The following is a 22821-nucleotide window of genomic DNA, read 5'->3' as shown; positions in this document are numbered from 1 at the left end:
ACTTCAGATTTTCTGTTTCTTCAAGTTTCATTGTGATTTCAGCTTGTTCTAGTTTGTCTACAAGTTTTCGAAAATCTAGATTGGGCTCTCCAATTGAGGAGGGATGAGATGCTCTTTTTTATTGCTATTTTCCTTAATTGAGGTGTTAAGGTCATCATTATGATTTCTGTCATTTTTGTGTTTTTATAATCGTGTGTATTTAATGAATATGCTTTTCGAACTAGTGTTTCGATACGTACTGCTAGTTGTTTGATGGTTTCATTTGGTAATCTGCGAATTTCATTACATAAAACTCTTTGTTGTTGCTTATTTCTCTCGGAGTCAAACATTTTTGAAAATTCTTGTGTAAATCTTTTCCAATTTGATTTTATTTCTATAGGCAATACTGAAAACCATTTTTGGGCAGCGTAATCGAGTGTGTAATCATTGGGTTTTGTGGCTGAATTGGTTGAAAAGATTGTGTATTAATTGGGTTTTGCATTTGTATTGGTTGTTGATTTTGTGTATCTGTTGGGTGTGGAGAAAAAATTCTATGATATGTATACGGTTTCTGCACTCCTTGTCCACAATATTCTTGAGTATATGGTGCAAATATATCTGGTTGTAAATAATCATCGTCAGAGGATAAATAATCCGTTTGATGAGGTGCTTGCTTTTTATTTTTATTCTGTTGAAAGAATGGGTAATTTTCACTACGATCCTGTGGAGGATGTGAATTAGTTTGAAAATTTACTGAGTTGGTTGTTGCCATTGGGTTATCCCAATATCGAGATCTTATCTGATTATTATTATTTTTTCGTGAGGGATAGTTTGTTTTTGATGAATGTGCGTAATTATAATTGTGTTCCGCAAAAGTGTTTCTTGTGAACGTTCTGCGTGTTTTTGACGGTATTGTCATGGGTCTATATGTTTGATAATCCATTTGTGAATATTTTGGAGCAACCGAAGGTTTAACGGTTGATTGTAAGGTTACTTGTGCTAGTGAAGTGTTTGTATTTCTTGGTGTTGTTAAATTTGGACGTATTGGTGAAATACTTTGTTGTGTAGTTGTTGTTTGGACGATTTCTTCATTTATGAAGTGTGATGGTGTTTGAATATCTTGTTGAGTGAGGTTCCTAGTTCCATTAAGGTTTTCATTGTGTATGACGGTCGAATTTAAACTGTTATTTCGCGTATCAGGTAAAAATGTATTGTAGTTTAATGGTGTTGCATCAATGGATAATGGTATTACCCTTACATAATCTCTTACATAAGATATTGTACTTATTGCCTGACTTGAGATTGATTGTGGGATATTTATGAATGCATAATGACACCATTCGCGGTCCCAAACGTAGTCTGATTGTTCTGTGATGGCGGTATCATCGTTTGAATTTTGAGGTCTGAAATTTTTTCTTGCTTGTGAAATTAAATCTATATTATGTGTGAAAAAATCTATTATAAACCATGCCAAAATTTTTTGTAAGTCATGTTTTGTATGTTGTGAAACTTCATCTTTAGTGAAATTTTCTTTAATTATATGTAGAAAAGTTGAAAATAGTGTGATTTCATGTCGTACCTTTATATGTTTGGATGTCTCATTCGGTGAGATATGCGGGATTGGGTTTTCGTTTTCTATTGAAATATGACTATATATTATTGCAAAAACTTCATTAGTAAATATGGAGTTTGCTCTTTGTGAGTTATGATATTGTATGCTTTTTATATATTCTGAGAATACTTTTGAAAATTCTAAATCAAGATCGTCTGTTTGAATTACATATTTGCGGTGATTCGGGTTTGGTGAGCTGAATTCTATGGTGTAGATTCCGTATTGTTGTGTTAAGTTACATATATCTTTCAGATAGTGATCAATGATCTGTATTTTTATTTTTACATCTGGGAACTCTGTTTTTCATGGGCTAATTCCGGGTTCAAACAAATTTAGAAGAAAATTCTTACAAAGATCATGTTGTCCTCTATTATCGGGTGCATCTACGAGGAAGGGGTAGATATCGTCATCATCTGGACTATCTTCACTTGGAGTGTGTGTTTGGCTCATTTTTTCGTTTAATGACTGTTAATAGGTAATTATCGATGTGTCTAATTGGTTGATTCCAATTATACAAGTGTACTGGTTTGTGTTTATATTGCTTTTTTATTCTTCTTTTTCCTCTTTTTAAAGAATTTGAAGTTGTTTCTGAGTCGGAAAAATATAATTGATCGTGAATGGGACAATTTTTATCAATGGATTCTTTTAATTTATAAAGTTCGTCTAAATTGCTGACTTCTGATTCTGAGAATGCGTTTCTATTTTTGGAAAATCTTTTTCGTGTTATTTGTCTTTGTTTAGTTATTATTTTCCTTTTTAGTGTTTGTCGTTTTGTTCTGATATATCCAACTGTTTGTGTGTGTGGTGTGATTACAAGGTCGTATTTTTTGTTATCTATTTCACAGTTGTGCAAAACGATTGTTTGTTTGTTTCCTAGATTTTTAAATGACATAAGGTTTAGGATGACGGATGCAAAAAGTTGTTAGATGATTTCTAATTTCTTCAACTGTTAGTCCTTACGATTTTTTGGTTAGCTTAACCTGGGTCTATTTATTTAGGGTTGGAGAGAAAAGTATATCGATTCCGAAGAATGATTTTTTACTTTCTCGTGGCTAGTATAAGCTAAGGTGTTAACTTACTTAATCTTACTTAGGGGTAGTGATTGTGTTCAAGGGTTGGAGAATAGTAAATCGATCCACAACGTTCAGGTATAATTAGAACGCGAGTAGTTCGTTAGGTACTATTTTAAACTTACTAAGTCTAAGATTTATCCTGGGTCTGGTAAGAGGGGGGATCAAGTGAAGGATGAATAACCGAAGTTCTTCACTGTTTATTCTAATTTGAATGATTAGTTTTGTTTAAAAATTTCTATTAGTCTTGGGTTTTTTGAAAGGGTTGGATAGTGAATCGACGTTTGAGGTCGTTAGACACTAGCTAAGTGGGTGGGGGAGAACAAAATTGTTCTTTTTGATCCAAGGATAGGCCTTGATGATCAAGTTTTAAATTTAATTAAATAGAAATATTAATTTAGATCCAAGGATAAGCCTTGATGATCTGATTTTAAAATTAAGTGAATTTAAGTTTAAAATGGTTTAAATTGTTTAAAAATTTTAGTTTTTTAATGATATAAGTGAGCTTATGATTGCTGTTATGTTTAGGTGATGAAGCTGGGACTACAAATGATTTTTATGATTACTAACAATTTATTGTCATGCTACTAATTTTTGTTTTGTTTTTTCAATAAAAATTTTCCAAACATGTTTTATATAATACTGCAGAATATAGGAAAACGATCTGAGATCTTTTTATTAATCGTTATTGTATATTAATAATTTTGTTTAGCGCCTGAAATGATCATGAAGATTGACTTCAAGATTTTATGTTTGCAAATGAAAATCTAAATTCATTGCTAATAAGATTCTAAATATAAAAATTTGTGTTGGCTTTTGCCGTACTATCATATAACTATTTGGTAAGTTTCTACTTTGTCGTATGTCGTCTCTGGTTCGAGGTCTTCTTCCAATTCCGGGTAGTTCTATTATCGTTCGGAATATTGGCTCTGATCTATTGAGTCGTAGACATTTCGATTAAATTATTGTCGTATAACATTTTGAAAATGTTTTGTCTAACTTCTAATCTATTTTTGGTTAATTCTAAGCTATTAAGGTCTTGTTCGAGACTTATGGTCGCACCAGATGAGTTAGGTCCGATGTGGTTAACTCATAGAGTAATTTCGGATAGGGTACACCGTCTGCTCGTCACGCTATCTTATTTTCGGCCGGATAGATTCGTGCAACTTCTTAGTCTAATACCGATCCTAATCTTACTCTTATACTATCTAGTCTCAGGTTGTTTAACTAGTCTCTGCTAGGCTCAATAGATCTAGGGTATACTGGTTTATTGCGGCTGCTGAAGTTCTCTTGGAGAGACAACTAATTTCTAAGTTAAATTCAAATCTCTCTGGTGCTGAAATTACAAGTAATTTCAGCACTTACAAATAAGTGGGTTGTTAGTTAGATGGATCATGATTGGTTAATATTAAATACTTTACAGTGGTAAAATATCTAATTTATCCAATCATAAAATGTAGTTTAGATCAGGTTCCAGTAAGTTTCTCCAGCCCTCTTTGGGGCTCATCTTATAGATACAAGACACTTTTCAGGTTTTAATGATTACTTGAGTAATAAAAAAGAACAAGTTTCAAGAAAAAATATGCCGAAACTGATAAAAATGGAATGGTTCATGGAGTCAGAATGGCGACTGAAATGAGTTTAATTTCACATCCAACCCATTCCCTCTGGTGTTATGCGAGGTCATTGAAGAAAGAAAGTTGAAATAAGAAAGTTTTGATCTTGATAAGAGCCGTTAAGAAATGGCATGTCACCAGAGACTCGCAATAAAAAATGTGCAACCACGTCAATTATGAAATCTTTGTTATTCTAAAAACGGCTCTGAAGGACTTCAAGGAGCAAAAGCCATTAAGGGCAAAAGATTAGGTTATCTCATCTGTAAATGATACCAATAAATCAATTGAAAAAATACTCCTTTTCTATTTTTCTATCAAAATAATAACCTAGCCAGGTTCGCCGGTGGCTGCGCAAATAGCTAAGAAAGTTACGACCACAAAAAAAAAACAAAAGAAAAACAGTTTTTGTTAATTGCTTAGTTTATTTGTTAGTGTCATAAGAAAAAGTGAAGAAGCCTAAAGTTTGGGCATATTCGATACCAATGGTAGACAAGGCAAACTCGACAACAGTTTTTCTCAAAAATAACAGAAGAGAAAGCAAAAAATCTAATATTTTTAAAAACTTATTAAGAAATCCGTTATTTGATCAAAAGTTTTGCAGAGCATATTTTTGATTTTTGGGAAAGTTTTTATTTCCAAAGAGGCGCTAAAAGAAACTTTCGACGATTAATTTTACTCGGGCAAAATCAAGTCTTGCCAGCCTAAATTAAATCTTATTGCCCTTTTATAAGCCCGCTTGCTCGCTTTATTCGATCGAAGTTAGACTGAAAACCAAAACATTCACAACGAATTTTCTCGACAAAGTGAAACTTTTTTGGACTTTTAAATAACTTCAATCGAAACACGACTAAAAGATCTTTAGTATGATATATCACCCGAGCAATTAAGATGACTTCTTGCTGCACCTGATTTTGTGTGGAAAAAACTCAGAAAAGTCTTTCAGTAGTCAGAGCAACTGGGAACGCCGATGGCTGCGCCAAATAATCTATGTAAACCAATTAAGAACTATAAAAATTAAAAAATTAAATAAAAAAAAAGATATATTTTTTCAAGTAGCAGGAAAGAATGGAATGAAGCTAGACGTTTTTTTTTCAAAATCTGAATCACAACTGTTGGGGAGCGGTGGTGAGGGGAGCGGTGGTGAAGTGGTTACGTCTCCGCCTCTCAATCGAAAGGTCGGATGTTCGAGGCCCACAATGATCCGTGCTCGTTGCCTGAGGGTCAGGCAACATTACCCAGCCCAGAAAAATAACCAAAAAAATTGCATGTAGTTCTTAAACAGAGGCACAACAGCGGTTCGCCGTGATGAGCTGTACAGCTCTTGTGTTGGTCCTTTCCCCGTGGATAAATGGTCTTAATTAATTAATAAACTGGGAGTTCTGAGTAAAAAAACGCCGTTTCTGCGGATTTTGTTGAAAAACCAGACCCATGCCATTAGGCCTTCCTACCCTTGGGGTGGTCGGAACCAAAACAAATATAAGAAGGTTCAACAAAACCTACTCAAACCATGTCTGAAGTCGAAGAAAAAAATTAGATGAGCGTTATCGACAAGTTAAATGTTTCTCCATTCTACAAAATAAATGTTTCTCCAAGTTAGAACTTAGCGGTTTAGGACATCTTCTTTCAATTGTTTGAGTAAAGTGTAGCTTTTATTTTGATACCAACGCTTGTTGATGTACAATATTCATTGTGATGTCTGATTTTGTAAAGAGAACGAAGCTTGGTCTTAGTTTTTCCAACATCTAGGGGGTGGTCTGAACAAACAGAAAGTGAAACAGTAGACATTGAAAACTACCTGAGGAATTTCTTTCATATCAGCTGCTTGCCATCGTTTTGTGATCTCTTCGAACCTCTCTAGGGCAGTTTTAGCTTCTGCCTCTAATCGCTCTGCCCTCGATCTATTGTTGTCATTAATTTCCTTTCGCCTTAAATGCTCTCTTTCATCAGCCGCAACTTTTATATTATCTACTAAATTTGACCCGTCTTTTTTCAGCTTGTCAACTCTGTCCTTGCTAGCTTTCATCTGCTTTCGAGACTTCGACAACTCTTGTTTTGTGGTCTTTGAGTCAAGAGAGTCCTCACCCATTGCAGCCTTGCGTTGCTGCTCGAGGCGCTTCTTGATTCTGTTTCGCCTAGCCATAATACGTTCTTCTGGGTCAGCTGACTCCACAGATGGACCAGTGACCTCCTCTGTTTCTTCGAGTGATTCGTTCATAGCGCCGTAATCTGAAATTAAGATTAGTTTTTGCTCATTTGTCCGAGAAATGTGAGCTGCTATGAATCCGTAATTCCTTAATTAATCGACAAACTGCTTAAGATACTTTGAGTTTGTATAGCTACCTTCCTTTCAAGTTTTCAAAAAAAAATCGAAGTGGTTTTTCTATGCTCGAATTGTGATTATCTGGATAACAATCAAGATGAGAGTTTCTATAGCATCTGTTTATTATGAATGCCCTTATTTTGAATTGAAAAACATTTCGCCCAAAATCGTTTTTCAAATCTTATCGGTGCTTTCTATAAACATAGGCTTACTTTTTTAACTTAAAGAGGTATGATACATTTTCATAGGCGTTTATTCGTGAAAATACAGAGCTTTACGAACCCTTTCAAACCATCATAAATTTATAGGCATTCCTAAATCAAATTGAGTTCGATGTCAGCTAAAGTGTTAAAATAATGTGTGACAAGTCCTAAAAACCTAAACAATCCAATCATAAAAAGGCCGGATCTCCCGTCACGACAGACTACGGGACATTATTTTCAATGCTACCTCGGCTGCCTCTTTAGCCCCCATCAAGGAGCAACGGAACCTCATCCCTGGAGAACGGTCCAAACCCGGCGATATTTTTATCCCTACTTGGAGCGCTGGTCGCCCAGCTGCTTTCGACGTCACCGTGACATCCCCGCTGCAGTTATCTCTTCTCTCTCGTGCGGCGGAGACCCCCGGGGCGTCCCTGGAAGTTGCTGAGGACCGCTAATTTTCGAAACACGAGAAAAACTGTGAGGAACAAGGAATCAGTTTTTTCCCGTTAGCAGTCGAAACGCTCGGGGGTTGGTCCGCTTTAGCTATCAAAACCCTCAAGTCAGTTGCTATCCTCGCTGATGCCAGACGTTCTGGTTCACGTGACGCTCGTGTTGCCCCAGTTCGCCTTCTCCAGAGCCTCTCAGTGTGCCTCATGAGAGGAAACGCCACTATGATTGTCAGCCGGGCCATCTAGTCTTGTGCAGTTTATTACGTTTTTTGCATTCCCAATTCTGGTGCTCCTTTGTTCCTTTGCTGTTAGCGCATTCCCCCTCTCTTTTCAATCCTCAATGATTCATCCCACACTTGTTGTTTGTTTTGTATATGTCTGCCATAGGTTTTATCTTTATTATTGGGATTCAGTAATTGTAAAAAATCATAAAAAAATTTAAAGTTAAGAAAGAAATATATTATATGCAAATCATTCATCTAATAAAAACGTAAGAAGATTTGAAACGCAGCATTTAGAAAAAAAAAATTATAATAAGTTCAAGAGAATTATATTCCGATACACCAAAAAAAATGAACAGCTTCATTCGTTAAAGTTCAATATCCAAAATAAAACGTACATCGCTAAACTAAATTTGGATGATACTTTTTTTCTTTAGTTTAACCTCATAAAGTACTCAGAAGGTCGAAAGTATCATAGTACCCGAGGTTACAGTCAGGAGTCCCTTCATCACATTATCCAGTCAAAATCCTCGGTATTTTTTAGAGATGGAAGAGTAAAGTATAATATGGATATAAGTAAAGAGAGTTAGATGGTTGGGAATCAAGCCAACCAGATTGAGAAAACTAACGCCTGCACAGAATAAACCGGAGTTGAAAGTGGCTCAAAAAGACTAGCTTGATATGAGGCTACGGGGCTATCGTATACTTAGGTGAAGCTGCGCTTTTGTTCCCTTGGCTCTATAAATAAAAAAAAATCCTTCGAAAGTAGTTTTATCATTAATAGTGCCGAGTACACAGGCAGCGTTCGCAACCTGTATTGCGAGGGAGATTCTTTGCTTAAGAAAACTACCTACCCTGGATTTCTCGGAACACGTTCACAAGTTCTTAGAAGCTCATTCAGAAAAATTTCGGTACTAGGGCCGGCGGCACCCTGAACTTCAAAAGCTATTGGTTGAAAAATATATCCACAATAATAAAATCTCAATATTTGTCAGATTTTCTATCTTACGCCTCGGCCGTTCCGGGGTTACAAACCGAGCCTCCGCATATTCTACTAGGGGCTAGGGAGTCAACTACCGTTTTATCCCACAGAATTTTTAATCTGAAATGTTTCTGACTCAACAAACTTCGCCAGATTTTTGAAATGAAAAATTTATAAGCAAACTAGTTTTCAAAGGTATAACATGCAAAATGCATGTGGGACCTGTCTAGCAAAGTTGCTTTTTCGAGGGATACTTTATCATTGATGTACCATTTAGGTTAAGATAATAGTGGGAAAACAGATTAATTGAGAGGATCAGTTGAAAAAGTCAAATGCCAAAGTTTTTTTCTACCTTCAAGACCATTATGAAAACAAATATCCTAAAAGGTAGAGTAAACAACCTTTAAAATGTTTTTTAAAACAAAATAAAAGCACTTGCAATAACATATACTCTCAGAATTTGAGAGTATCTACTTCCGAATACTTCGGATTGTTTTCAGAAAAAATTGGAGAACACATATGATACTTTGCTCTTCAATTCAGCTCTAATGAAAAACAGCCTTTGTGAAATTAATCTCACATGATTTGATATTCGACTGACCAAATGTTTTTGTAGGAGGACTTTCGTGAAATTTTAACCACGTGACCTATGGCTAAAATCAGAATTGAGTAAAACATGGGCCAGAAGACAAAATTAGAAAAACAAATACTTTCACTTCCACTTTCAGTAGTTTCTTTCGTTTTTTCCATTTTCAAATAATTTATCAAAAAATTAGAACTGACGTTGATTTTTGCGAGAACGTGATTGCGGTGATTCACAAAACGTTAAACAATCTTTTGCAGAATCAAATCTGAAATTAATTTTTTTTTCAAACTCTCATGCGGCAATCCACTGAAAACTTAAATTCGAAATTTCTAAATTATTAAAATAGATCATCGAATACATTTAAAATACCGACAAAAGAGTAAAATACCGAAAAAGAAACAGAAGTCATAAAATGCCTTGTTACCGAAAGAGGTTGGAAATGAAAAAAAAAAAAACGCACGTGCAATATAGTTGATGTTTTTGCCTTCTGATTTCTACATTTTGAAAGAGAAAAATCTAATTTTTTTCAAGTATACCTCCGGGTGAAGGCTTTTTTGCCCCCCATTGAGTAAAACCAAGTCATGAGTCAACAACAACTGACGGAATCTCAGCTACCAATTACTCACGAAGTGCTGATTGAAACGGAGACAAATTTCAGAAATGCGCTAACAGCAAACAAATCGACGACACAAACAAAACAAATCCAAATAATCAAAATCATCCCCCCCATTCTCGAGAGAAATTGTAAGGTCAGCTGAAAATCTGGCGCAGGCATATCGAAGTTGTGCTTCCGATATACTTAAACAATTCCCCACAACAATGCAACAGAAGATGACAATCTCAAAAACAATAACCGTGACGAAAGATGACCGCAAACTTCATACACTGACAGTTATTGCTCCCCCCGAAGCAGAGCAATTCATAACTAGCATCAAAAGCGAAGGAATCATTCTACTTGACAGGACGGTATTTCCCATGGGATGCTTTCCAAGGTCTCATAGACCCAAGAACATTTACCCTAAACTAGCAAAAATCAAATTGTCGAACTTGCCTTATGTATGCAACGATATCGAAGCGAAATCAATTCTCCAATTGCCAGAAGACATAATTCATAGCCCCATATTCCAACGTGAGACCTGTATCGTAACTGAAACGGGTCAGTATGTTTACACAGGAAGAGCAATTTTAGAAGTTAAAATACAAAACGAAGAACAAGAGAAAAAGCTGAAGGACTGGTCTTTTAAATCGAGAATGGATGGCTTCAAAATGTGGGAAGGTGTAGAAATCTCGTTTCACATACCTTCACTACATGAATGTCAAAAATGCAAGATGTCTGGACGCCAAGAAAAAGGTCATCATGATGATTGGTGCAACATAGGGAACCAAATAACCAAAAATCCAAATAATCACTACCCACAAAAACCAAGCTCCAATAATGCCAGCGACGAGAAAATCGATGACGAAACAACAAGCGATAAGTTTTGTAATGGTACCGAAAAAGAAGAAGATAAGAATGTTGAAGCACCAACATCTGGAGTTTTGATTGATGAATCTAAAACAAACAGTGCAGCTACTCCAAGCGAAGAAAAACAAAAGGATGAGGTTCTCAACAACCAGGTCGTAGATTTTCATTCTTACTCTGCAAAAGAAAAAAAAGACAATTTAAATATCGAAAATAACAAACGAAAATGTTCCTCTGACGGAAGAATGCTTACAAAAAGAGAGCGTGAAACTTCACCAACCTCTTGGTCAGTTTTATAACGGAAGAAAGGGCCAAAAATGAAATCTAAAAATAAAGGAGAAGACTTGGTTGGAGGGAAGTTTTAGCAAAAATTTCTATGAGCGAAAAACCAGATATTTTTTCCGTTAATATTTTTAGCATAGGAAATCCAGCTAAATTACACTCACTTATCAAAAAATGCCAAGTTTTAAAAAATCGCCCAGTTTCATTTTGTGCATACAGGAAGCAAAAATATCGAAACTTACAAAGATACATTTGAGTTTACTGGATAAATATAATGTTTTATTCGATTCCATATCGGGCTCAAATAATTCTGGTGGTTTCTTAACGTTATGGTCATCAAACTTGAGTCCTGCAAAAAGAATTGCTTCAAGTACAGGTTTTCAATTGTTAAAGTTTGTCAAACTTGATTGGTTTGTTATCAACGTTCATGCGAACCCTATTTCATTCCGATCAACTTTGAATTCCCTGAAATTAAGCATCAGATTTTTACCTAACAAATCGAAAATTATCATGATGGGTGACTTTAATGCGCTGAGTTATGATAATATTAACAGTTCTTCAATACTTAAGTTAAATGATGCACGTATCAAACGATTTACCCAACTCAAAGAACAAATTCTTGACTGTTTTGGTTTTGTTGATTTTGCACTCAAGAATGATTTTTGTGATTATACACATTATGACAAACAACATAAAACTTTTGCACGCATAGATTATGTTTTCATAAAATTCGAAACAGAGTATGATTCTATGCAAAGCATTCAAATATCAATATCTGATCATTTGCTCTTACACGTTTTTGTTAAGCCATCTAACTTGTATCAGCGCGGCCCTAGTTACTGGAAATTAAATGAAGAAATTTTAAACAACAACGCCAGCTTAATTCGTGAAGACCTAAGAAACTTTTACGAAAATGAATCACCAAGTAGTTACGAAAATTTTAAGCACAATTTTCGTGACCTTCTGAGGTTTATTCAAGAAAACAAAAAGCGTGTAGATCAGAAAGAACTTAATTTATTGAACTATCACGAAAATGTTCTCAGAGATTGCATTCACAGCGGAAAAGGTCCGAACCCTAATTTGATTGAAAAATATCATTTGGTGCTGGAACATCTTCAAAAAGTTTCCAAGGAAAAAGTTTTTTCAGATTATCGAAAAATTCAGAAAACTCTCAGCTATACATTGGAGGGTGTTCCCAAATTTTGTAGTCAATGGACATCAAAGAACACAATTAACTCAATCAAGCGAATTCAAGTGGATCAGAACGTTTATCATACGGATGAGGATATTCTTAATCAATTTCGAAAGTATTTTTCAAATATTTTTTCAAATAGTTCTACAACAGACTCCGATCAACTACTAAAGACATTTTTATCAAAAAATAAACTCGAAAAAAATGAGAATGATTGCTATCATTACTTTACAGAAGATGAAATTCACTTGGCTATAAACAAATTGAATTTGAAAAGCTCGCCTGGACCAGATGGCCTTACTTCTAAGCTATACAAGACTTTCACGGATGAGTTTTGTTTAATTTTAGCTAAAGTTTTTAATCATTTTGTTCACGGTGGAAAACTTCCAAACAGTTTTTATTTAGCAATAATCAAACTGCTCCCGAAATCTGAAAATGCCATAGCAGTACAAGATTTTCGCCCCATCAGCCTTATGAATACTGACGCGAAAACCTTTGCCCATGTAGTCTGTAATCGAATTAAAAATGACCTTTGCAAAGTAGTAAAAAACCATCAGCACGCGTATTTGCCTGGAAGACAAATGCACACAGCAATACGAAAGTTGAAAAAAGCGATTACTCCAGAACGATTGGCTACCCGAGGTTCATGTGCTGTAAAATTAGACTTTTCTAAAGCATTTGACAGAGTTGACAGATCACTTATCATCAAAATTTTGAAAGGGTTAAACCTTGATGAGTTTTCAGTTAGAGCTATTGAAACTTTGTATTTAGACTCAAAAGCAGTAATTGAGATAAATGGTTTTTTATCAGCCAGCTTCAAAATTCATCGCGGTGTGAGACAAGGTTGCCCTCTTTCCGCATTTTTATTCATAGTTTTTATCGAACCCCTTCTTCAAGCAATTGAATCTACAGAAGCAATTGAAGGTTTCGGGATATTGTGCCCCAAACTAGTTTCATATGCAGACGACATAACTTGCCGTATCAAAATCCGATGTATTGACAGGTTGTTTCGCTTAATCGATACATTTTGCAAACAAACTCAAATGATGATTAACATAAGTAAAAGCGAAGTGCTTTCCATACCTGATTTATCACCCTATAAAACAGTCAAGAAACAAAAATACTCGGTGTGTTGTTTTACACTTCCCAAAAAATTGAAAATATTGAACTATTGTTAAGTTCTCAAATTCAAAAACATCGCGGGTTAATTTTACTAAGTAAATCTTTGAGGGCCAAATCATTAACACTGTCAGTTTATGTTCTCCCTAAGTTTTTTCATTTGGCTCGTCATACTACAGTTAACTTGGATACTCTTAGTAAATGCCAAGAATTATTAAATACAGAATTGAAAAAAACAAGCAGACTCGACATAAGAAAAGAAGTTTTATATCACCCCATCTTAGATGGTGGGATAGGCTTACCATGCCTACAACTTAAACTTTTTAGTATAAAAATTATCGATTTCTTTGCTTCTGATATGTCAGATCAAAATAGTTTATTACCAACAGATTCAATTTTACCGAAAGAAATCAAAAATTTGTTGAGAAATACGAACATCTCTATTGAAATAAGTTCAAGTGATTTTGCAATATTTTCAAACAGTACCAATAGCCGTTTAATTATAACAATACAGACAAAATCGCGAGATGTTTATTATTTCTGCTTACAAAACTGTAGTTTTCATCGAGCTGCGATTTCCCGCTTGGGTTTTGCAGCAAACCGTTAGCTCTGTTCAGAAGAAGAATTGATTAAATTTACAGGCAAAGTTTGGAAAAATTCAATGCTTGATGTATGGGAAAAAAACTTTCTTTATAAATTTGCTTACGCTGTTTTTAAAGATCGAGAAAAGCGGTGGTTTTTTTTTCGAGAATGCCCCCGAATGTTTCTATTGTAATTTAGAATGCGAAACATTCGAACACCTAATTTTCAGTTGTTCCTCGCTACAACCTTCAAGAAACATATTACAGATTAATAATTGGCGTGACGTTTTTGTATCAACCAACATTGCAAGACTTAAGTATGTTGTTTCGGTTATTCGTGGTGCATATTCAAAATCATCGACGTCATGGAAAATCAACTTGCAAACATTTGTGTGATGGGAAGTATGGAAGATGAGAAATACAAATTTCTCCATCTGATATAAACAACAAGGATATGGTAGACTTCAGCAACAAACCATCCGGTAAAAGTAATGTCAATTGAACAAAAACTGCTAAGAAGTAGAAGGTAGATATATCAAGCGTAACAGGATACTCAAGCGTTCAGAAACTAAGGTTACTAACTACATGAGTTGTTTTCGACAAATGTGATGATATTTGACGTACATATTGATTATGAAACTCTCAACTAAAAAAAATAATTTACAATTTATTCAAAAAAAAAGATTTACTTGAAAAAGAACGTACAATATTGTTGACGTTTTTGCCTTCTGATAACTGCAATTTGAAAGGAAAAAAATTTCAGTTTTTTCTCGCAGTTCCGGGTGTTATTTGTTTTGCCGCCTCACGAGTAAAACTAAGTCATGAACTAACATCAATTGACGGAAAACTAGCGACTAATTACTCAGGAAGTGCTGATTGACACAGAGGCAAAATTCAGAATTGCGCTAAGAGCAAACAAATCGACAGAAAAACCAAACAAATCCAAATATTCAAAATCATCCCTCCATTCTCAAAGAAATTTTCAATTCAGCCAAAAATCTGGCGCAGGCGAATCTATGTAACTGTCGCCTACCGATGTCACATATGAGGTTAACAAAAAACAGGCCCTATAACCATTCGCTCAATGGTCAGGGACACTAGCTTTAGTACTGTTTTACCTCATTCAGTCGGAGCCAATTCGGTTCGCGTAAGACACGAGACTACAAATTGTGTTACCGCTTAAAAGCCACCAGCCAAATTCCCCCACTGTAGAAAAAAGAACGACCCATGGCTAGGTCCAGAAATAGCTAAAACACGTGAACGCCATTAAAAACAGGGTCGGCAGCTCTAGTATAACATTAGTTTTACTAGACAGTGAGACTTTGATCCTTGACTCGACAAAATCACACAAAATGCAGTCAAGAAATTTAAATTAGGTACTCACATAGTGACGCCATTCTACAATTAAATAAATGATAATAGTAAAGCAACTCTAGAAGTTTTCTGCAGCAGGTAGTTTCAAAACAATAAGTTTAACCTTCTGAACCATTGGGAAGCTTCAGCTGTCCATTTTTCCAGTCAAGGTTCTCTCTCGCCCATCGACGATACTCTCCTAAGGATTCGCGTTGCTCTCTAACAGGAACAAGACTTGAAATAGTCGCCTACTTAAGTCACAAATGAGGTTAAAGAAAAATAGGCCCTATAACCATTGGCTCAATAATCAGGGACACTATCTTTTGTGTTTTTCTACCTCGAACGTCCAGAGCCAATTCGGTTCACTTGCGACATGAGACTGAAACCCTCGTTACAGCTTAAAGACCACTACCAAAATACCCCCCATTCTAGAAAATAAGAACGTCCCCATACTCAGGTCCAAAAATACCCAAAATACGCCAACGCCGTTAAAAACAGGGTCGGAACAGTCCGTACAGTTACTTTTTATTAGACAGTGGAACTTTGATCCATTTCAGATGGATCAACCTAAAACTCTCCTTACGTCAACATAACAAAAAAAACACACTCAAGAAAACTAAATTGGGTACTCACAGACCAGCACACTCGAGAATTAAGGTAACTAAATGAATAAGCACTTTGAGAATAATAGGAAAATTAAGTTTGACTCATTTAGCTTTAATTGAACAAGTTTTAGCTCGAGAAATGGGTTTTGGGTCTGAACCATTGGGAGACTTCGGTTGTCCAACTTTTAACCGAAGGTTCACTCTGGTCCAGTATTAATTGATTCGCTCTTCTTTTGTAATTGCTCTGTTTCCTATTTCAAGGTAGGACAGCTCTACTCTCGTGTGGTTTTTTAGTCTGGAAACTGCGAACAGCAATTTCCCGCTGACTACTTTCCCACGATTGTTGTTTGATTTTTCTGATCTTATATTTCTGAGATGTTCAGTTGTCGCGAGAAAAATGAGCATGACATGTTCAATTCGAATTTTTGAAAAATTCCTTTTGACCCCATATTCACGTCGTTCGTATTGCTCAAGGTCAAATTCCAAATATGACCGACTGGCACATACTCCCTGGACTCAAGATCGATGTCCTCATCGCGTGTTGCCGTCTGCCTTGAGAGTGTTGCTCAAGATACAAAGCCAGTGGTCATTTACAAAAGTTTGCAGCAGACTTAAGTTTATCTACAACGCAAAGTTCACAACCATGCAAAATTGTCACACTATCGCTAAACAGCAATCAAAATCTGCATACACCTCCACCTTTACTTTCTGCTTTGCAAGCTGATGATTTAAAAATTCTTTCGTCCTATTCGATCAGGAAACTGTCATGCAGCATTTTGATTTATATAATAGATATAGCATATTTATAACAATATTTTGTTTTTCGTTAAATTTTCTTTTTCGTGACCTCAGCTTCGATCCGAGTTCACACTTGAGCCACTTTCGTCCCTCTCACGACTCAAGAATCCCTCACTGAGCTTCCTGCTCATTTCGCGTTCTTCGCCCTCAAGGTGCTAGGCCCTGATACACTCGACACCGCAATCTGTCTTAACAGTGCTTCCTCATCATCGGAGCTTATCACGATCTCTTCCCAAGCCTTTTGTTGTTTGTAAGATCGCATCCACTCCCTCTGTTCCTACAACCTCTTTGTTTTGTGGACCAAACCCTTCACCTTCGACTTCTTGTTCAAGCAAAAGGAGTTGTGCAGACTCAGACTCACGTTCTTCGCAAAATCATCTTCCAGTATTGATTCTCTCGCCTTGGTGTTATCTTTAGACACCCTACCAACTCTTTTCCACCCCGTCGTAATCGCATTTCGGTGGGTCAGCAGAGGTCTTTTGAAGGCTTCCGTTCCTATTTCTGTCAGGAACTTTCGATATTCCTTTTAATATTTCTCACATGATCTTTCGTCACCATATACAACCAAGATGTCAAAGTCGCTCGAAATCACGGGAAGAATCTTATGCGGCTCCATACGTGCCTGACTTCCATCGGTATGGCGATCACCTTGCATGCAGTCTCAAAAAACTCAAGTCGCCTGCTGTAATCTATAGCGTATATTGATTCCGCCGTCGGTGTCTTCGACTCCCGATATTTCGTCACATTTTCTTCGATCCATCGCAAAGCCAGCATCGTGATTACCACCAAGAGGGTCACCTTCTGCCTGTGATCTGGTAATCCGATCGACCGAATTTCTTCCACGTCCCATATCAGGTAGAGGTTTGCGTGGTCCGGGTGCCACACCGTTTATGCCAGGCAATGGCACGGGCATTCACCATGTGTAATATCGATGCTCCGGAGATTGCGTTCTCCCGAAGCTTCCAAGAGAGCTTCTAGTTCTATCAGGACAAAAGGAGCTCAAGTGTGAACTCGGATCGAAGCTGAGGTCACGAAAAAGAAAATTTAACGAAAAACAAAATATTGTTATTAATATGCTATATCTATTATATAAATCAAAATGCTGCATGACAGCCACCATTTGTACTTCACTCTTCTCCCTTTCTGTGGTGTCGCCAAACCAAGCGATTAGGTCTACTTTTTGAAAAGACTGTATTCTGACTCATGATCGTCCATCACAAGTGTGCTCTCCGCTTCCACAAGTCAGGTCAAGACAACTACCTGGTTCCATCTTCTTCACCGATCCTAGCTTACTCGTTGCCTCGCCTGACTCCTTGCTCTGAGGCAAGATCAGCTGTGTACTACACTCAATGTTCCCAGGTCCTCGTCTTTTGTCGGTGCCAGCCTCACTCGCTCTGTGATCTCTTCAATCAGGCTTGCGTGGGGATGCGGACACCAGGAAGGTCTCAGCAACTTCCAAACTACTCCTAAGTTCGTAACCAGCATGCCGTTTCCATTACCCATTTTCAATTCGACTCTTTTATTCAAGCGCGGCACACTTATCACTTCTGGCATCTTCTCGAGAATCAAGCCTAAGCTCGGTTTCTCTCTATCCACTGGGTCTGTCTCGGTTATCTTTTCCGTCCAAAACTTTAACAGCTCCGTCACTTCGTGGTTCCTGTGAGCGCTTCCGGCTACTGAATCGAAGAAGGGGTTGTATGCTATCCCCATTACCCCACTTACGTATTGATATTCTCCCCTTTTGTTGGGTCTCGAGTACTCTCCAGCCGAGGCTAAGTTACGATGCAAGTCATGTCCCTCTTCGAATTTCTTGTTATAGAACCTTCCTATCTCGTCCAGGTTTCCATGATTCTCTAGAGACTGCCTGAAGCCATCATCCTTTTCTCTTCCAGTACTCTGGTATACATTCAGGATGACCGCGGAGATTCTCCTTTCCATTGTTTTGCTTCCGATCGCTTTCTGCTGACACACTTGGATGGTACTGTCGGTCATCACGGACATTATCCACCTCAAGAAACAAGTAGCAACTTTTCTCCTCGCTAAACTCAAGCCTGAATTATCCCTGGAGACGTGCTGCATCAGCATTTGATAAATTTCCAGATTCTTGCTGCCCAGCTTCAACTTGTGACGTGAAGTCAACGTCTCCAGCTCTATTCCCACAAGGCTCCACTCGAACATCAGTTGTCCCGCTGTTCTAACGAAGGGATTTGTCATCAATGGCAACGCAGATGAGGTTGTCCTCATCGCTTCTTCGAAATAATCCCGTAGTAAGTTCTGCCAAGTTCGTTTCAGTTGGCTCCCCAATTCTGACTTGTTAATCTCGGCTTTTTGTTTGGTAGCCCAATTGCGTCGCTTGCGGGACAGTCCACGATCGAGTTTCTTCAGGCAGTCCACCAGTTTTTTCCTTGTCTCCAGGGCCACCAACCAAGGCCGAGCGGTGTTCCTCGTCTTACTCTTCTCAAGAGGGTCACTGGTCACTTGTTTCCCAGTAGCCTGGTGTTCACTTCAGATCCATTTTTTGCCGAAGTCCACCTCCCACATTTGTCCACTCGTCGAACCCCTCTTCGTGTTCGCCTTCTGGGGTCTAAACCTTCTTCCGTTGCCAAACTCGTTGAAACCTCCATATCCTTCACTACCTCGGCCAGCTTCCTTGGTTCGGAGCCACCCTTGTAGGCTGCTGTCTTCCACCGCGCTAGAAACATGGGAGCCGTCTCCCTCAGATTCTTCTCAGAGACCGCGTCCGCCGAAGGACTACTAAACTCCTCTACCTCTCTCTTTCTCTTCCGAGACTTCACACCTCTACTTGGGGTCGTGGCCGCTATCATCACTGATTCGATCACTTTATCCCGGTCCGGCCTTTCCAACTCTTGCCTCCCCCTTCTCGAGCCTTAAGGATATTAGTATTTTTAATCATATTAATAGTCTTAACCTTATCCTCCCTTAGAAATTCATTCCTTTTATCATCATTTTTTTGTTTCGGAGTAGAGCTGTCTTTACATTCATCATCTCTGATCTTCTGTCGCGTCTCCCTCAGTTCGACCATTTTGCTGACAGCTCTTTCCTCGCCTTCTCGTCCAGTCCTGTGCCCATCAAGACAGGTTCCCGAACTTCACTACCGTGTTCCACAGCTCTTCTTTGAAGTTCTCTAGTGTGGTCTCACTTTTTGTCTCCTGATCAAATTCACTCAAGAATTCCCGCCACGCCTTTTCATCCAGAGTCCCCAGAAACTTACTCTTATTTCCTTCAAAAGTGTTCTTCTTACTCTCTTCGGCGCTCAAAATTATCATCCCCATGATGGAAGTTTCGCTTGTCAAGGGTAGTTCCAGGTTTTTGCGATGGGATGATGTCAGAGATGGCGTGGCCGTGTCCGCCCAATCGTCTCCGCTCAGGTCCTGCAGCAGTTCCTGAGCGATGAAACCCTCCTCAGCTGGTTTCGGCTCAGGCGTATTCCCCACTTCCATTTCTTCTCCTGCTTCACTGAGAGTCTCGTCCATGCTTTCCCCTTCTGACTCGGCTCGCCTTTTCTCAAGTACGTCTCTAAACTTGCTTTCTACGGGACCGCTTCTCTTATCTCCAGGAGTGCCCACTGATAGGGGTGAGGGTGTAGCTGAGTCCTGCTTCTTGTATTCAGTTGGGTCTACATATAAGGAGCCTGCCGCGTACAGCTCTTTTTCTTCTTGTTACATCTTCACTTGCTCTAATCCGTAGGGCGCCCGGTACTTTCTCGTGGAAAAATTCATCTCGTCTTTTAGTATGATGTGACCTTCTTCTACGATCAATCTCCCGTTGTCCCATACTGGCAACATGTTCTCCAGATCCGCTTGTTCGAGCGTCCTCAAGATGTCTCGAACCTCGAATTTTGGAGGCATTGAGCCTCTCATCTTCTTTGCTTGCGTTGTCCATGAGTTTATCTTGATATCTCAAGTGTGGAAGTAAACTGCTGCTGTATATCCGACAAACAAGGGGTCCCAGCCATCGGTGAACTCCCTCTGCTGTTTCTCTACCGCGGCTCTTGCGTACAGGGATGGAAACACCAGGGGCTATTCATCCCCAGGGTCATTCTCCTGACTGTCGGGAACTCGGGAACGGTGGCGGGCAGAATTTCCTTTTCTAGTGTCGTCCCTAGCTCCCTCTTCACCAGCTCGAAGCTCCTTTTTCATGCCGGGATTCTCAGGATTTCTGGTCTCTCTGCTGTCAGGGGATTCAAATTTCAGAACTTGGGGTAAGTTTCAATGGGACCTTCACGCTTTCCCCCCATTCTACATTGTAGTTGCCCCCGGAAATTAAACACTACTAACTCGGGATTTTTTACCTTCCCGAAGAGCACAGTGTCACTCATTTGTGCCCTCAGCACCTCTTGTCGGCACGAATTCAACGCCGCCCATCTAGTACGCTTATCAGGCTCACGTGCACCACTGAATTGCGATATGCCGCCACGAGAATATCCGGAAAGGCATTCGTAACCGCTGGTCCGTAGATACAGGTCACGACCTCGCCAAGCCCCCTGATCACTCTCAATGGGTCAGACCTCATGGCCAGGCACAGATCAGTTAGTAGAGGGATACCACCATTCGCCTCCCTCCATTCATCTCTCGTCTTGGGATTCTCTCTTCGCCAGTCAGGTATCGGTTTTGCATCAGAAGATACTCCACCAGCAACGTCTTCAGTCCGGCAGCGCACTTGTAAGAGTAGGTATCTATACTTGAGTGGGCCTTCCCCATCGACAGGGGCTCCCCATTTTTCATCAACCGATGAAAAGCCACCAGCTCGCCATGAGTCAAGAGCACTAGTGTCAGGTACCCGTCAATTCGAAGTGCCTCCACTCCTCTGCTGAGCATATACACTGGACCCATACTAAACAGGTACCTGGGATAAACCAAGTACAGGGCCAGCAAGAGGTTTATGGGCATACTCAACAGCTCTTGCTCGAAGGCTTCGAATATGGTGTCTTTCGCATAGAATACTTTAACCATGTACTTCTTCTCCCAGCAAGAACACAAGAAATTCAAGATCTCATGATCTTTCCTCGTTCTCAACTCATCTTTTGCATGCTCCCTCCAGAATCCTCCAATGGTGACTTCGTTCGCTGCTGTGACAAATCTCCGCACCGTCATCTCCCTACTCGCTGCTACCTCCAGTTGCCCCTCAAGAAATTCCCTTATCTGCCTGACGAGAGGTGGAGCTTTCTCCCTCGTCTTGTCCGTAGCATTCTCGAGCCTTGGTGTCAGGAACAGCCACCTACCTCTCTCTTGTGTCAGACGATATGCTATCGCTTCCAATTGCTTTTCGGCCGCAGCCACATTCTTCCTTTTCATTTCTTGGTCCCCTCAATTTGCTGGTGGAGCTCGTGATGGTCAAGTCCATACCCCGGAACCATAGGCTGGCCGTTAGCTGACTTATGATTGCGTGATTATCTCCCATCTCTAGACTGAATTTCAGTTGTCGGGCGAAATTCGAAATCTCGAGTAAGATGACCTCGTCCAATACAATGAGGATGTCCGCCAAATCATAGAACCCCCATAATGCATGTGACACGTCCGCCCATGCTGCTGCCAATTCCGACTTCAGAAGTCTCAAGTTCGTGGGCTCCAGCTCCCGATTGGGAGCGGCCATCAGAATTTGCCACGCATTCCCTTCGGCTATTAGGATCAAAATGGCATACACAAACTGCAGAGCAGGAGGCACGCTCGCGTACCTCGGGGACGTCGTGAACACCACTTTCGTCTTAGATCCAAATCGAGAAGTAACATTTTCCTGCACCTCAATCATTGCAGCAAACAACGTCTGGATGTCTTCCCAGATTTTCTTCGGCATAGGCGCATCGCCTTTCAAGTGCTCTAGAAGTTCAGCCGCATGCAGGTGGTCGTTCAATCCCGCGAACAGTAGAAGCTCTGGCTCCCAAGGCATCTCTGACTTCAGCGCCTCATCCAGAATCAGCATCTGGTTCAAATCCGCACCGGGCAGCGAGTACACTAGATTTCCTGCCAAAACAACTTGGGAGACGTTCCCTCGAAATCCGAGCCCGCCACGATGATTAATCTTGCGGCCGCCAGATCCGATCGATCATACACTGCCAGTGTCTTGGCCAACAGGGCGTTTACACAGGGTTATCCGTATTTTGGGTCGTCTGTCGATTTTGAACCTGCGTAGGCGGCATCTGGGAGCCCCATATCTTTCGACTCCAACAGCTTGTCTACCGCCCTTAATTGCGCAGGAGTTGCCAATCTAATTCTTGCGATACTCGTTCTGTGTTTGAGGGGCTCCACTATGAGCCCTAGACTCCCCAGCTGCTTGAGTGGTCTATAGTTTATCGGTCCCATTATTGACTACAAAGGGATCCCGGTCAGATCCGCCGTCTCCATCATCCCCGCTCTCGAGAACTGTGCTTCCT

At 39.3% G+C, this 22821-nt stretch overlaps 1 protein-coding gene across 1 annotated transcript in view; it reads right to left on the bottom strand.

Moving 5' to 3' along the window:
* Positions 1 to 6506, bottom strand: part of LOC134851508 (dynein regulatory complex protein 1-like) — a 28287-nt gene extending 21781 nt beyond the window's left edge. The window contains exon 1 of the mRNA XM_063867630.1: positions 6073 to 6506. Coding sequence (XP_063723700.1) covers positions 6073 to 6492 — 420 coding nt within the window. The 5' untranslated portion in view covers positions 6493 to 6506. The remainder of the gene's footprint in view (positions 1 to 6072) is intronic.
* Between the last annotated feature and the right edge of the window lie 16315 nt (positions 6507 to 22821).

Source organism: Symsagittifera roscoffensis, chromosome 7 (assembly GCF_963678635.1).
Source record: "Symsagittifera roscoffensis chromosome 7, txSymRosc1.1, whole genome shotgun sequence".
In the NCBI taxonomy this organism is placed as follows: domain Eukaryota; kingdom Metazoa; phylum Xenacoelomorpha; order Acoela; family Convolutidae; genus Symsagittifera; species Symsagittifera roscoffensis.
The sequence above is the reverse complement of the archived record's forward strand: the minus strand, read 5'-3'. Positions and strand labels throughout refer to the sequence as shown.